A 17076-nucleotide genomic window follows, 5' to 3' on the forward strand; every position below is an offset into this window, starting at 1 on the left:
TGAGCACTTCCAGGGATGGAGCGTCCACAGCTTCTGGGAAACTTGTTTCAGTGCCTTACTATTCTTATTTGTGCATTGTGTATTTTTTCCTTATGTCCAATCTAAATCTACTCTATTTCAGTTTTAATTTTTTGCTCCTTGTCCTATCACTATAAGCCTTGGGAAGCCTTACAAGCCTCCTTTAAGCACAGGAGGGCAGCTCTAAGTTCTCCCCAGAGCCTTCTCTCTTCCAGGCTGAACAACCCCAGCTCTCAGTGTGTCTCCATAGGGGAGATGCTCCTTTTTGTGGCCTCTTCTGGACGTGCTCCAGCAGCTCCTGTGCTGGCGCCCCTGAGCTGGATGCAGGACCCAAGTGTGAATGGTTTCTGTCTTACTCTGCATGTCCTCAGCCCTTTGCTGGCCATTCCTCTGAGGTAACCTCAGCCAGGCTGACTAGTGCTGGGCACACGTCCATCCTTCAGCCCGTGAATTCCTGCACTTGTTTATTCCCTCTCTCCTGCAGAGGACGCAAACCTGCCACCTTTATGTGTGTGTGTTTTATTTGTTTTAGAATTCCCGGATAAGCATCTCTTTTCCCCTTCCCTTCCAGGTACCACTTCCTGCCCTTTCAGGCCAGCTGGTTTGGCTTTATGGCTCGTTTAACACACACCAAGAGTGTAACTCTGCCACACGCTTTGGTTGCAACCCTGCAACTACCGGGAACTGGCTATTTGCTTTCAGGTTGCTGAAGTAGAAAATGTGTCTTGTTCGTACACAACAATGTGCCACACCTACTAATAATTCATCAGCGGGGCCGGGGGCACTTTCAGCCGGGGCATGAAGGAGCGTTCCCCGCCCCTGGTGCCGGCCGCGGCCCGGCGGCGGGCGGGGCCGCATTGCGAGGGGAACGGAAAGCGGCGGCCCGGGTTTCCCGCTGTCCCGGTGCCATCCGGGGGAAGCGTTTAGGCGGCGGCAGCCCCGGGAGACATGAGGAAGGTGGAGGCGCGGTGGCTGCTTCTCCAGGTCGCTCCTTCTTCGCCCCCGGTCGCTGCCGTTCCCTGGGCCGAGCCCCGGGGCGCCGCGGGGCCGGGCCGGGCCGGGCCGGGGGGTCTCGGTGCGCGGCGGGGCCGGGCGGCCGCGGGCCCACAGGGAGAGCCGCCCCGGGGCCGTGGTGGTGCATATATGTGTGCATATATCCGCGTGTATGTGTGTATGTGTGTGTGTGTGTGTGTGTGTGCGGGGTGTGCTGGCCGTAAGGGCCGCCCCAACACCTGCTTTTGGGTTCCTAACTGCATTTATGTGTGTCCTGTTGCGGGAGCGTTGGTGTCAGACCCAGAGGCCCCTGAAGCAGAACGTGCGTGTATTCTTATACAAGCCCTGCTTCAGCATCACACACCTTTTACTTTGCTTGGCTTCGGGAGGCGTATCGGAAACTTACAAGGAAAACAGGAGAGAATGAAAGGTGTTTGTTTAAGGAGCCATAATGCCTGATGTTGATTTCTGTGTAACTGGCGAGTGAATCCATTTCTGGTGTGATTTGTTTTCCTGTTGTAGTAATCTAAACTTTTCTCTCGGGAGAGCTGGTGAGGGAATCCAGCGGGCAATGTGTTTTTCTTGGTGCCCAGGTTCTCTCTTTGGCATGCCATGTTTCATAAATCAGCAGCTAGATTTTCACTTTCTGGTTGTGTCATTTTTGTTACTGGAGGTACCTTATATTTCTTCACACATCTATTATTATAATTTGTTTTCTTATATAATTGTTTCTGGGAAATCATAAGCATTAGTATGCCTCAAGGATTTGAAGATATACTAACAATAACGCAGAAGAATTCTACCTGGCAAATTTTGAAATATATTGAATTTTCAATTCCTAAATGACTTGTTTTGAATTACAATAACAAGTCACCAAAAACAAGCAAGAATATGTTCTTTTATATGGGGTCAGCTGTATGGCTGTGAGAATTTGAGAAGCAATTGTACAACCTTCTTTGGAGACCTCCAATGTAGGCAGAGCAATCTCCCCACAAAACTTATTTGTATGCTCATTAAGAAGCACTTTGCAGCTGTAAGGACAATAATATACTTGAATTCCTTCTACTGTAATTTGAAGCCATTTTCATTCACAACAATAAATGGTTTGGGGAACAGCTTATTTCTGTTTTCCTTAAAAGTGATTCTTCTGCTTTGTCTTGCAGGAGTTGTGTTATTTTTTAAAAATGTGTCTTCTCTTTTTTAACCTAAATCTTCCCAGTTACTTTAATATTTTCTTGTATTTCGTTGCATTTAAGCTCAGATCATTCTTGATCTTCTTCTCTGAATTCATCCATTCCAATCAGTTCATATGTTTGACTCACTTTTAAGGGCAATATTCAAAACTGGGTAGACTACTCCAGCTGAATTCTAAACAGTAGTAAGGAAGTAAGAAAGAAGATTTATATCCTCTCAAAGCTTTACATCTGTTTCACTCATCCTGGTATGGATGGTAGCCTTTGGCATGTTCACCTTCTGTTCCAGCTTATACTCTAGGTCTTTTCTTTTCTGCACCAGGGGATTATTCTGTCCTAAACTGATGATCTTGCTTTTCTTCTTATTTGAGTACCCTCTTCCTGATAGGTTGGTTTTTTTTCTTTTGTTGTAGCCTTTTTTTTTTTTTTTTTCTTAACCGCAAAACACCACAATGCAAACTTTTCTGGTTAGTAAAGACATTTAAAATTTGGAATTTTGTTCCATCATGTTTTCATTTTGTTGCAGCTTGCTGCCATCTGTAATACTAAAGAAACAGTTAATCATTAAACAATACTACTTAGGAAGGTACTCTCTGAACTTTCAGTGGCCTGGGTAACTCCTTGATTCTATTTTGCTGCATGACCTTGCAGCCAAGATGAAAAGTAGTAACAGTGTAATATTAAATTGGACCTTTGCCATAAACTAAATCCTTATCACATAGTGAGGTATGTTTTCTAACTCGAATTAGGGCGAGCCTGTGTACTTTCAAGGCTAGCAGGAAGCAATATTCCAAGCTTGTCTTTTGCTCTTTGATCTTCAGCAGCAGCATGTTTATTCCTCAGATGTCCAAGGCCCAGAGCACCCTGAAATAGACGCCTGTCCTTAGTAAATAGGATTTGGAAATCTATTGGGGCCACACAGTAATGCCCATCTTGGCTCCTTTCTCCTTCCCTTGTATCCCCTTAGTTTAGCTTATCTGAGCCTTCAGTCTTTCATAGGGCAAGAAGATCACATCAAGAAGCTCTACTCTGCTTTTGACACCTTGTACTACAGAGCATTTTCCTCATTCACCAGATAGAATCTTTAAAAATGTATAAGCTAAATACAAAATCTCTTTGGTAATAGGCCACAGCTGTCTCTTACTTTGGACTTTTTTTCTTTGCATGTCACTGTAGTGTTTGACCATTTTCCTGATGTGTAAACTAGATCTGTATGACAGTATGATAACTGAAATTCATCACTCTTTACAGTTCTTCCTCATGAGGTTTTCTTTCCCTGCTAATGGAGGCTGCCTTGAGCTGCACAGAAACTCAGCACAGCAGAGAATCTTTTCTCCTTTTCTCTGCCTGCCTGCCTTTAGCTGCATGGTAGCACAAACTAGAAAGCATTTGGTGTTACACACTTACTCTCTCTAAACTCCCAGCTTTCACATGATGTGACAACTGGGAGGAAAAGGGGGTCTCCTAAAAGTGTTGTGTTTTCTTGCATCTTCAGAAAGAGACTGAAACTGAGTAGCTGTTAAAATTCTACAGGAAAAGAGAATTGGAAAGGAAAAGTTGACTTTCTCAGCTGCTTTATCTACCTTGAACTATTTCAGTGAGATTAAGAAACTCTTCAGTGTAATGACAGTCACATCTAAGGCAGACATCCAAATGTTCCTTATAAAGGCCTACAGTTACCTAGGAACATATCTGTTAGGGGTGAAACAACCTCATGACCAGGTTTTCTTTCAATTAAGCTTAAGAAAAGTCTTAATTCATCAGATATTTTCAGTCTTTGTGCATATTTCTTGGATCTCATTGTAACTTGCTTTAAAATGCAGTAACCCAGAATACTCAGTCTTAGATGCTGCAATTCAGGAAGGAAGTAACCAACTGAAATTGGTCCAGAGATGATTAAAAACACTTTTTGTTTTGTTTTGTGTTTTTGAGGGCGGGGGGTTGTGGATCTAAAAACAATACTTAGAAAACTCCAAAATTTTCCTAGTTTTAAAACAAAAGGGGAGTAAGGAGACTTTGAATGCATAAAGCTGTGACAGAGAACTGTCACAATTCACTGACAGTATGTTTGTAGTAAAGAAAGGCTCAGCTGAGTGTGAGGAGAAGCTTCATGAGAAGGTGAAACTTTGAAGCAGGAGCCCTGCTGAGGTTAAGGAACCTCCCTCACTGGAAGTTTTTAAAACCACTTTGGAGGCTGTCTAGATATAGGTTGGCCTTACATTGGAAGGCTTGGGCTAGCTGTTCCTATGAATGTTTAAATAACTTTTCATGCACTCAGGAGCTTGCAAATTACTTTTTTTCTGTTTGTAAGTCATTGAGCTGAGACACAGTAGTTTGCCCATGTTGAAAATTAAGTTATTTTGGTTTAGACTAAAACAATAATTATATTAATTATGATATCTACCTTAGTATTCATGATGATTTCATGATATATGCATGGTTAGGTATCATAACCCTGATAGTCTAGCTTTATGGTAAGATAACTAACATTAGCCTGTGTTTTTTCCATGTTCTGGGAGTTTGTTATGGTTATAGTTTATGGCTAGTGTGTTGCTCTTGATGACTGGCTCCAGCACTTGCTGCATTGAGAGAAATAAAAATTGATTCTACTGCTGGATACAGTTGATAAGATGCAGAAACAGGAATAGTAAATTTATCAATATATTAAAGCTAACTTTTTCTTTTCACTAGCACTGCATTCATTTAATGTACTTCTGAAGTGCAAGAAATCTTAGTTCTTCTCATTTTCTCTCATCTTCATAAATATTATATTTGGGAGTTAGAATTACTACTGTAGAGAACACATTCCTTACAATAAGTTCTTGACTTTTTTTAAATTAATGTATTGTAGCTGAACTGTGTATTATTTGGAAGGATAGATGCATTTGTAGCACAGATGACTTGTTTTTTTCTGAAAAATAAACTGTTTTTCTATATCATATAATATAACTAGTGATTACTCTCTTGCAAGGAAACTATTTTAGGCTACATTAAATCAAGAGTGTGATAATCTAGATACTTTTGGTATCTTACGTAGAAAACAAAAGACAAACTTAGGCAATTATGTATTAACATAGGCTAAATAATACTCTCTTTCTTATTTTAGGGATCCAGTGGGATTTAAGAACCTCTCTCCTAAGAAAAGTTGCTGTTTCTACAGCTTCCATCTTAGTGTGCACTTGATGATTTCACTTGAAATACCTATCTGAAGAAATTAAGAGTAGGTGAGGTGTAATTGCCTTTTTAAAATGTTAAAAGTTCAACATTGTGTAACAGCTGTCAAGATACCCAAGAAAAAGCCATATATTTGTGACATGTGCTATAAACAATTTGAAACTCCATCAAAATTAGCTAGACATTATCTCATACATACTGGTCAAAAGCCATTTGAATGTCATGTATGCAGTAAAACTTTTAGGCAGCTAGTCCACCTGGAGAGGCATCAGTTAACCCATAATCTGCCTTTTAAGTGTATTGTGTGTTATAGAAACTTCAAAAATGTAATCACTTTCTTAAAGCATCAGAAGCTTCATAATGAAAATTATGAGAATGATACAAAGCCAGCAGACAGCTATGTGAATTCTGAGCAAGACAGGGTCACTCGTGGCATATTTCATTGCTCTGTGTGCTGGAAACCCTTTACAACTGAAGAGAGGTGGATGCTGCATCAGTGTCTCAAGTCGGATCATCTACATGGTGCCAGAAGGAGAAAGAAGAAAACTCACACTTGTGAATCATGTAACAAGACGTTTCCATCAAGATCCAAGCTAGAAAGACACTTCCTTATTCACACTGGCCAGAAACCTTTTAAGTGTTCTTCATGTGGGAAATCTTTCAGACAGTCAACACACTTGAAAATTCATCAGCTTACACACACAGAAGAAAGGCCTTTTCAGTGCTGTTTTTGTCAGAAGAGATTTAAAATACAGAGCAAACTCATGAAGCATAAACAGCTCCATGCCAGAAATAAGACTTTCTCCAATATTGTATGCAAAGCAAAGACTCTTAAATATCCCAGATCACACAATGTGTTGGAAGGAAAATGGGATAGTTTTGAGAATGCTGATACACACGTGCCACAGGAGAATGACCTACATGATGTGCACTCAATTTATATTGTACCTTTCCAGTGCCCAGCATGTGAGCAGTGTTTTGAAACAGAGAATGTTCTAAATTTGCACAAATGTTGTTTTTCAAAAGGCAGCAGAAGTTCAAATAATGGTACAGCAGCACGCAGACACACAGTCAACAGGAAAAATAAGACCCTGATGAAACTGAAGCATACTGGAGGAAAGGCAACAGATTTTTCTCTGACTGACAGAAAAAGAATGAAATCAGGTCACAGTGGAAGTCCTGACCTGGTTACAGCTAGAGATCAGCGTTGTGATCAGCATGTGTCCACTAAAGCTTCCAAGGACCGCCGGAGCAGGCGCGACATGCACAAGTCAGCTTGCAATGGGATGAAAAGAACGTTTGCTGTGCCATTGCCTTGGCAAGAGTGCCCACAACCTCCCAACTTGGGCAGTGATTTAAAAGGTGTGCTTCCTGGTGAAAGCATGGTAGATGTCAATGGTTCACTGGATAATAAAGATGAGGCTTTTTATGGTTCATCAAATAATAGTTTTTTTGATAATCCAGAAGCACTCCACTGTGCTTTTTCATCTTCTGCTAAAAATACACATAACAGACATAAAGTGTGTAAATGTGACAGATGTGAAAAAATTTTTCCATCTTCATCCAAACTTCAAAGACATTATCTTATACACACGGGACAAAAGCCCTTTGGCTGTAATGTTTGTGGGAAGACATTTAGACAGTCAGCTCACTTAAAAAGACATCAGCTCACCCATACTGAAAAGAGAGCCTGTAAAAGCCCTGTTTGCCAGGTAGAATTTGAAAACCTGAACAAACTTTTCAATCATCAGGGAGATCACACTGAATTTAAGTCTTCCCAGCCTGTGGGTTATTCAGGTTATTCTCAAACACCTTCACAGCCATCTGGCTTTCAAGAATTTGAGCTGATTCAGTCAAACCAAACGGCTGAAATCAAAGTTGAAATGGAGTCAGGGGATTTTGTTCTTGACACCAGCAGTAGAAACCCACAGCCGTATTTGTGCAGTAAATTGTTGGAAACAGAGCAAAGCTGTTACAGCTATTTGCATGTTTTTTCTGAAGGTACTGAAAAAAGTGAAGCTGTTAACAAATTATATCAATGCAGTGTCTGCTTTAAAACTTTTAAATCTCCTTCTAAGCTTGAAAGACATCACCTAATGCATGCTGGACAGAAGCCATTTGAATGTTCAGTTTGTGGAAAAAAATTCAGACAGGCCCCACATTTGAAAAGACACCACCTTATTCACTTTAAAGAGAGCTTAAAGCTTAGTTCCACTGAGGAACAAGCAGAGAATGTATTAGTTTTATCAAAGCGGGATCATGTCCTATGATATAATTTTTAAAATTTTTGGTTGCATAATTATAAAGGATTTCTTTTAGGCCAAACAATTAACTGAAGGGGATTACATTTTCTATTACAGAGATGACCTGGTGAAGTTACTGTCTTCAGAAATGTCTGCTTGATATAATTTGTGAGATATTAATGTTGGGTTTTTTTAAAAAATGCAATAAACACTCTTTGCATGCCCTTTAGCTAAATTAATTCATAAATACACATTCATATTGTATCAATATTGAATCTGCAATGTTCCATGAATAAGATAATTATCACTGAACATAAAATACTATTTAAACTATCAGAAAATAAAGACAAAAAGGTCCTTTTAGTTTCCTCTGGCTCCCCATATGTTCCAAGCAAAGGATTCTTGCTGTATTTATCCCATACTTTAAAAAAAATTGTTATTTTTAGATGAAAGAGAAGAGGGTAGAAAAAGGTGAGAAGGTTCAGGGAGAAGAATGTTGATGTGGTGTTATAGAGCCTTCTATTTCCTATAGGATAGAAAAAAATAGCTGCTTTGTTAATTACACTTAATGTACTTGGAGAGATATACATAAGGAATTAGATAATTTCCCTTTTTATATAAAATACAAAGAGACAATGCTATCATATTAGGATTTATAATCAATTTATTCATTTCACCACTTCATTAACTCCACGTGTAAATCCTTTGCCTTCTCTAGCATTTTTGGCCAATTTATACTTTACTGAACTATTTTGCTGTAAGAAAAGAAGACAAGAAATTATCGTTAAGGTTACAAATGGGCTTAGTATCCTTTCCTTCTAGCATACATAGGGAACCAGTAAAAGAAATGTTCTCTAAGATGTGATAATAACTCAGATGAGCAGTTTTGTCAGGAAGTCATGTTCTCATTACATTAAATATAAGAGACTGAAAATTACTTTTAGCTAAAATTAAGTAATTCTGATTTTGTATTAATAGAATATGTAGTTATCCTTTCTGGTAAGTAAATGGTTTTGTCTGTTGCCAGTGGGGCTGGCAAGAAGTGGACATGCAGTGTAGCTTCATACATAATGAACATGTATGAAGTTTTCTTCTTCTTTTTTGTCCTCTGAATAAACTATCTTTTACAATACTTTCTTTGTTATGCAACTTTGGAATAGTTGGATCCTGAAGTTCTTATACCTGTTTCTAAATTAACATATCTGTAAGATACATTGCATTGTTTTTAGTATTTGAACAGAACCATATTTATTTAAGTAACATGGGTTTGATTTTTTTTTATTTATTTTGGAAATGGCATGAACTTTGAGATAATTGGTGAATATGAAGGGTAAAAGGAGTTTTATTTTCATACATGTTATTTTCCATTTTCAGCGAGAATAAAACGAGGAAAGAACTCAGAACATGTAGTTACTATGCTTTTGTATAACAGACAAATACAGTATATAATGATGATTATAGTTATATATTGAGATTTTTTCTCCCTCTGTGAATTGTTTCATATTGAAAGACAAAACGCTGTATAAAATGTTTTGAAAGGATATTGTAGAGCTCTTTTGAAATACTTGTAATAAACTATTTTATTTATATTTTCCTTTTAGAGTGTGCTTTATGTTTGAAACTACCTAACATTCATTATGCAGAAAAGACAATATCAAAATAACTTTGTATGTTAGAACAATAGGTGTCGTTTCAGATATTTTTTGTTATCAAATATAAATATGTTTAAAGATTACATCTTTCTTAAGGAGTTATAATAATTTTAAAATGCTGTGAGAGTAATGTTTAGAGATCACAAAACTCATGTTTTGAAAATATCAATTTGAGTAAAATAAAGGAAAAATAATACAAAAAGGTAATTTTGAGGAATCAATAGGCATTTGCAGGAAGTGTTATTGTCTGATGAATTTGAAAAGTAATGAAATCTTTGGGCTTGGATTTCAGAGCCACAATATCTATCTGGCTCTCCATCCCTTCATAAAAAGTTTTGTGTCAGTATTATAAACTCATGGGGATTATTCCATAAACTAGCTAGAAAAGGGTTAAATGGTTTCTAAAAGTCAGGAGCGAAAAAACTGAGGTTGAAAATCTGTGTCTTATGCAGTTAACAATAAAATTCTTCAAGTATCTTTGAGAATTTGAGCTAGAAAAGTTTTCTCTGTGTTCACAGTAGCACTTCTTGTTCATTAGTATGTCAAGTATTTTTCGTAATGCTTCAAGGCAAGTTCAAGCCATCGATCTTTTAAGTATCTTTGGTGGCAGAAACATTGCCTGTGGTTTATTAGAATGAACTGATGGCTAATACTAATAATCTGATAGTACTGAAGTAGTGGATTTTTTGAGACTGCAGAACCAAAGCATATTCTACAGAGGAAAACAGTGGGTCCTCCTGTGTTAAAAATGAGCTCCTGCTGAGGACAACTTCTCCAACGGCATAGGTTTAGCACTGAGGTTGTTCTGTGTGGAACAGGAAAAGGGTCAAATATTTTGATACAAACAGAAAAAAAAGAGATTTTTTGGAAGAAAAATTATACAACTGCAGTACTAACTGATCATACCACCCATTCTTTGTCTAGATGTGTCTATGGATACCTTGAAAATGTTCATGCTGCACTATCATGGCAGTATGTCACAAATTACTTTCAGGTGCCTCCAAGAGTCACTGGCAAAAATATCAGCAAAAGCAGGTTTAATGTAAAAGTGAAAACACAATAAAGCTTGTTGGCAACATTCACTCTACTACTTATTAGATGGTTAAAGCACACAGACAAAAATCAGACTGAAATTCAAAAGAAATCAATCTGTAACTAAAATCAACCTAAAATCTGTGGTGGCTGGTGATGGAAGAAGGCTAAGGATAGGAAAGAGTAAGGATAAAAGAAATAAAGGGGACCCTCCAGTTGTGTCACAGCGTTCAGAGGGGAGCCCCTTGCCAAACTTAGCCCCAGATTTGACCAACAGTTTAGGCCTAAAGTAACAGCACTTAAAAGCACTCAATTTAAACAACTTCCCAAAGATTCTGTAGAATTTATATAACTTAACAGTAACTCACAGGCCTAACTCACAAATTAAACATGCTTCACAATCCAAGAGAGCAACGTTCACAGTATGTTTGCTTCAGCATATTCATCCTCATACACAGAGAGCTAAAGGAGTATGTCCTGTGAAAACTTCCTTCAAGTTCAGTGAAGTTCTCATGTTAGATGCCATTGCATCTTCTCATTGGGCAAAGGGCTGAGCCTGTGGGCTGAGCCCAGGCTCTGCTAGCAGTGTTCAGAGTACAGCAAGCTTGAGTTCACCAGCTGAGAGCCATCCCACTCCAGTGGATGGAGCCCACTGTGGTTCAGGAGAGCTCCAAGGGTCTTAGGACTGCTGGTAGACAGTTGCCTTTAGTCACAGTAACTTTCCATCCTGGATGAAATTCAGCTCAGTAACTTTCAAAGAAAGTTTGGTTTAAAAAAAAATTTGTTCCACTTGTGTTATTATGCAGGCAAGAAAAATAAGTTTCCAAGGCTGTTTGTTAGAAAAGGAGTTTGTTAGATAACATAAGTTCCTGGGAAGAGACTGTGTTTCTGATAAGCTCAAGAGGAGCTCAGCCCCAGTGCTGTTCGTCAAGGCCAAGGCCCAAGGAACAGTTCTGGGATCATAGCATGGCCCAGGGTGTGTGTGTGTGCATGGCAGCTGTACCCCCACACAAGGTTTGCAGAAAGTCAAAACATACATATATAACGATTCCTGTTTGTCTACAGAAAAATGCAAAAGAGGAAAAAGCAATAATAAACCACAGAAAAACTGTTTAACCGTTGAAACTGCTTTTCACTGTGTGCTGTGTTTCTCACTCGGCTGAGGTCTGCTCTCACACATCCAGAGCCAACCAAAAAATTAGTGAGGCAAATGGGAGATAGACACAAAAGAAACTTAATTGAAATTAGTGACACCTTAGGCTTCAAACCAAGATGCTGATTCTAATGTTTAGTTTTCCTGGCTGCCTCCTAGTATAAATGTAAAACTCCTAAAGTCATAATCTCTCAATAGTAGCTCATTTGAGTAACACTTACCTAAGTACAGTTGGATGACTCTTAAATCAATAAAGACTATGGATTTAGTCCATCTAATAGCCCTTTGTAATGATGTTGAAAATGCCCAGACCTCCTAAATAACTGAAGTGGTAATGGTTCATATTCGTAGCATGAGGTTTTGTGGACTTTTAAAGTGCAAGTTTTAACTTAATAGCCTGGTTTTATGGTCTGATGGTTGTGGATGATATGTGTCTGAGAGGCAGTTATTATAAGGAAAATTGAAATTACCGAAGTCACTTCTCTATGCTCTCTTATAATGTTCTTTCTCCAGGTTAAGCAAATACGTTGTATTTCTTCATATAATGACTAGTTCTGTCAAGCAGCTTTTAAACAGCTCTTTTGTTAGCATCTGTTAAAAGAGTGAATCTTCAAAGTCCACACAAGTGAAGGAGAAATCAGTCTTAGAGAACAAAATCACTCACAAATGTACTGATATCTCCCTGTTTAGAAACTATTGTTCTAACATGAAAGTGTCATTTTATGTCTATGCTGAGTTGTCATGGGTCTCTAAATACTGTTTTACTTCTGTTCTCTGCCATTCCAGTTTCTGACTCCTCCTAAGATATCCTTACCTGTGACTTGACATGATTTGGGTATGTGCCAATCTGTTAAACCCCATCTGTGAGTTCCTGCCCAAGAATCATGGAGCTGGCTGCTCCACGTGTGCTGCCCTGGCATGTAAAATAGTGCTGAGGATGTGAGTGCAGGAAGATGTCAGAAGCTGACTGGTGATGATGTAGACCACTCAAAGTCATCTGGGTGTGTAGGGTTGTAGGAGCACCTGGATATGGTAGCTCTCCACCTTTGCCTTTGGCACTGGAATGTGCCTTGCTGCCAGAGTGGAGGAGGGAAAACAGAATTCCATGGCCACTGCTATTTAAAAAAGTAAAGACTGTTCCTAAGCTAAAGATGCCAGGTATGCATAGTGTCTCCCCTTTGTACTCCTAGTGCACTGCACTCAAATCCTACTGACATAAAGGAAAACACTATCTGGATGCCAAGTGGCATCATTTTATCTGTGCATTTTTTGGAATATTAATTTTAATCCCTGGTATGTGTTTGTAAAAGTAGCTTCCTGAGCCACAGAAAATCAGATGACTTCCTCAATTTCTAGTTTATTTTGTTTCTATGATCCTGAAAACATAGCAGAGAGATTCCAGTTAGTGACAATACTAAATGAAGTAGAACTCTGCTAAAGCTATCTAGACACCCCAAGTGTAGCAGCCAATTTGAGGATAATTTTTAAGATCAAAACAGATTAGGATTTTTTCATGACAGCGAGAGCCTTGGATCTCTGATACCTTGGATCAGTATCTTGGCAACCTTGTTTGCAGTGGTGTACTATATCTTGTGTTTTATGCTCTGGGTCTTAAAAAATAGCAGGTACTTGGGTGGTGAGAGCTCTGGAGGAATGACCTCAGGTGTTGAACAGTAGAATAGAATTTGCTGCTTTCAGTAGGTATTTTATACACTTTTAAAATCCTGAAGTGCTAGTGGAAATGTCTACCAAAACCCTAGAAAATATAGAGAAAAGCAAGGATAAAAGCTTTAGGAAACTAGAGCTAGCTCTCAGCATCTTAGAATTGCTGTCTTGATTTAGTTTTATGCTACATATTAGATATGCTACAGTTTTGTCTGCAATGTGTAGTTTTTTTCCTTTATTGTGAGAAAAGAGATAAAGAATGTACTTTTACAATGATGCAGCACTTCTCATGCCAGCACTAGCATAAAGGAAATTATTTGCCTTAAAAATCTCATCTCAGTGATGAAATTTCTCCATCAAACAGATTTATTTCATATTAATTATTTCCACATGGAAACTTTATCACATAAAAGTCTCTCAAAAGATTTTTAGCAAATATTTCTAGAGCTTTTCTGACCGTTGATCTCAACTTCTTACCACTGTTCTCCCTCAGTTGGCAGGAACCTAGCTAGAAGTCTCCAAAGAGAATTAGAATAGCCCAGAGTCTGCTCTAACTTGAGCTGTTACCCAAATGTGAGCCCTGCAACAGAAAGCTAAGAATGACACAAAGTCTCCTCTTTCACCATCTCCTTCACTAGAGGCACTACTTGCTATTCTGGGATATAAAAGCAGCTGGGCTGCTGAATTAACCATATTTTCCTCTAGTCATGAGCTCAGAATATCCATTGAAGTTACTGTAAGTTTTACACAAAAATCAAGGGCAGTACATTGGCCAGAATGTGTGCTAAATAAATATTTATACACAAATCAGAATGCTACTGATGGCTTCTTTACACTTTAAAATTCTAAATATTTTAAGAAGCATCTGTTACTAAACTGAGGCATCATTTTTGAAAGTACCCATATTTACTGAGTGGAAGTACACATATTTAATGAGATAAATACAGTGACAAAAGTCTTGGACTAGAAGAATGCACATAAATAAAATAGTAAAACCAACGTGACATGATTGAATTAAAGCTGTAATGAACAGACTGAACATTTAGTTTATATGAATATTAACTGCTATGAAGGATGAGTTATAACCAAAGCAAAAACTCCCTGTCATTGTCCCTAAGCTTTTCACATTAAATGATTCCTCTAATCTTTTTTGACAAGATTTTCCAAATTTTATTTACCTGAAAGCAGGTTTAAATCAATGTTTCTTCTATAATTTCAACAGGTAAGAGACACAGAGATTTCAGATCTTCTTTGCTCAATGTACATATTGTTCTATTTATATGCCATTCATCCCCTCATCTCTTTTAAAAACTTATTTAATATAACTTAGCAAGAAATATTTCAAAATATTTCATATTCATAGTCACTTTCCTCCTTTGGTTAGAAGAAAAGCTGTACGTGTAAGTTGGTATCTATACATGATGCATGACAGCACTTGAAATTCTCATATGTGGAGATTTCAGTTTCAGAGCTTTTCAGAGGGATGCCTCTTGGAAAATCTCATGTGTATATGCAAAAGTCAATAAACTAAGATAAAAGCTCTCCTAAGCTTTACAGACTCACTTCACAGAAAGCCTACCCAAGATATGGCTTAGTGTAACTGAGGCTGAGATTCATCTGCTTTAAATTGGTAGGTTCCTCCCCAAAGCTAAGTGTACACATGCAGTATGATGCAATGATATTAGACCAGATAACACATTCCCATACAGTGGTGATACATCCTAGATATTTTGACCCCCATCCTGAGAAGCATAGTTCTATTAAAAACCACCTGGGCCACCTCAGTATTTGCAAGTTGTGACAGAGAAAGCACAATTCAGCCATCAAAACTTACCTGGTTTTGACTTTCTGCACATAGAACATGACTGTCAGAACACTCATGGCTTACTTAAGGTAATGTAAACTTCACTTAGCCTCTGAATTATGGAACACATGGGCAAGAAAAACTAAGAATATTCAGTATATGCAGAAAGGAGAAAAAATTGCTGTTGAAAGGGGGAGTACAGCTACAGTCAATGATTTGGGAAAGAAGAAGTGTCTCCATCTATCAGGCCCCAGTGTCTCTATCAAGAAGAAACTGAGGTCAAAGATTCAACTGCCTTGGTCATTTATGCCTTGGAATTTTATGCCTAGCTTGAAATTGTACAGGTGGAGCAGCAGCAAAGAACCCCTGGATGGGAGAGCATGGGGCAGTACAGCAATGCTGTTTGTCAGTGAGCTGCTTTTCTCTTTTATGAGAGCAGTGTTAGCATGCCCTCAGCTATAAGGGAGCACAGTCTCCACCCTGGAAAGAAGGTTTTTATATCTTCAATTCCATCTCATGTCAGGAGAATGTTTGTTCTGCTCCCCTGGCCACCTGGCCAGGTGACAGTAGAATTGTGATAATACCAGCCCATCATTCCAGATCAGAGAGCCAGGAATAGTCACTGCTGCTGTGCTGCAGTGACCAGGCTGAGGCACATGGGCTATCATCTATCCCAGCAGACTGTTTCCTTGGAGGAGAACAAGCCAGTTGTCCACCTGACAAGATGCCCGTTCATAATTTTGAAAAAAATTGATTACTGGAATGGATAACGTAATGCCATTTTGCATGCTGAGTAGAGTGCTGGTATTTTTTACCTGCTTTGTAAAAACTTTCCCACCTGAGTATGCAAAGGTGCAAGATGGTATCCATACAGAGTCTGCATCTTAGTGCAGAGTTTATGGCCAAGAAGCTGAAGTCTAAATCTCTGTGTGGTAGACAAACAGTCAAAAGTGAGACAGTGTTTATATCAGAAGTATGGCCCTGCTGAATCTATGGCACTGCTGAATCTGCAGAATTCACTGGTCATGTCTCACTGATGACCCTAAAACAGTAACAAAAAAAAATCAATTAATGTTTGAAATCTTTATCTATTATTTGTCTGGAGTTTTTATTGCTAGAAAATAATAATTTCTGTGACTCTAGGTAGAATCTAAAATAAACAGAAAGGTAGAAAATAGGGAACATAGCTCAACCCCTGCTCATTATCACTAGGTATTACCTGTTCTGGTGGAACTGTGCTCAGGAGAGTATAAATGAAATAAAAGCAGTGGCCAGCTTACTGATGACCTTGGCTTACACAGTTTACAAAGAAAAGGAGAAGAGCATATTTTTCCTGATTACAATAATATAGAAGGGAAATCATCCAAAACAAGAGGAGCTAATTAAGCAAGAAAGCAACGTGGAATATAAACTGACCAGGACTGTATGCAGCCTAGAAATTAATAATAGTCTTGAAAACTGCATCTACTCAAATATGTGACTTTTAAATAATACATGTCTTCATGAATGAATTAACAGGTTTTTGAAAGGAATATTTGATTTTCTTGACATGTTAAGCCAATGAGTATAGAAAGATGGAGAACTTCACAGAAGGCTGCTGGGATGATGGGGTACAGGGTTTTATTTCTCCTCAAGTACAAAGGAGTTTGGAGTGGAAAGTGTCAGATGGGCCTCCTCTCTGGGGGAAACTGAGCATAGGAATTCAAGAGACCAGTCTTACTAGACAGTTGTGTGCTGGGGTGAGATTTGCAGATAGGGACAAAGGTACAACAGTGGGTCCATTATGCTTGGTCTTACCACAATTCTTTAAAGGTTCCCCTGCTCTTCAGGATGAAAGCAATGTATTTTTCCAAAGCACTAATTTATACTTTTGCTACTCATCTGTAGTCCTACTGTCCCAGCATTCTCTAAATAAACAACACTGTATAGAGAAAAATTCAATATATTATTTATAGGGAGGGGAGCTTTGTCATTTTATTTGACATTTTTAGGGATGAAATCATACTGCCTAATATTAGGCATCTAGTATTAGTTTCTGATATCAGAAGCTCCTTCAGAGAATGAGAGCACTTAAATTAGTTCTGATTTACCCTTTGGAAGGGCCTCTGTTGCCACACTGACTGTAGTGAGATTGAAGGCAACTGACCTC

At 38.5% G+C, this 17076-nt stretch overlaps 1 protein-coding gene across 6 annotated transcripts; it reads left to right on the forward strand.

Annotated features, from left to right (window-relative positions):
- The first annotated feature begins 857 nt into the window (after positions 1-857).
- On the forward strand, positions 858-7940 carry ZNF770 (zinc finger protein 770). 6 transcript variants are annotated; one of them, XM_079308102.1, is made up of 3 exons: positions 858-981; positions 5311-5428; positions 5723-7940. In XM_079308102.1, exon 3 carries the CDS (start codon positions 5864-5866, stop codon positions 7646-7648), a length of 1785 nt encoding a protein of 594 aa, XP_079164228.1. In that variant the 5' UTR covers positions 858-981; positions 5311-5428; positions 5723-5863; the 3' UTR covers positions 7649-7940. The 6 variants fall into 6 exon arrangements, with proteins under 6 accessions (XP_079164228.1, XP_079164224.1, XP_079164227.1 ...); XM_079308101.1 differs by having other exon boundaries at positions 864-1002; XM_079308098.1 differs by having other exon boundaries at positions 5311-7940.
- Positions 7941-17076: the final 9136 nt, after the last annotated feature.

The sequence above is a fragment of the Erithacus rubecula genome (genome assembly GCF_903797595.1).
Source record: "Erithacus rubecula genome assembly, chromosome: 6".
Taxonomy (NCBI): Eukaryota; Metazoa; Chordata; class Aves; order Passeriformes; family Muscicapidae; genus Erithacus; species Erithacus rubecula.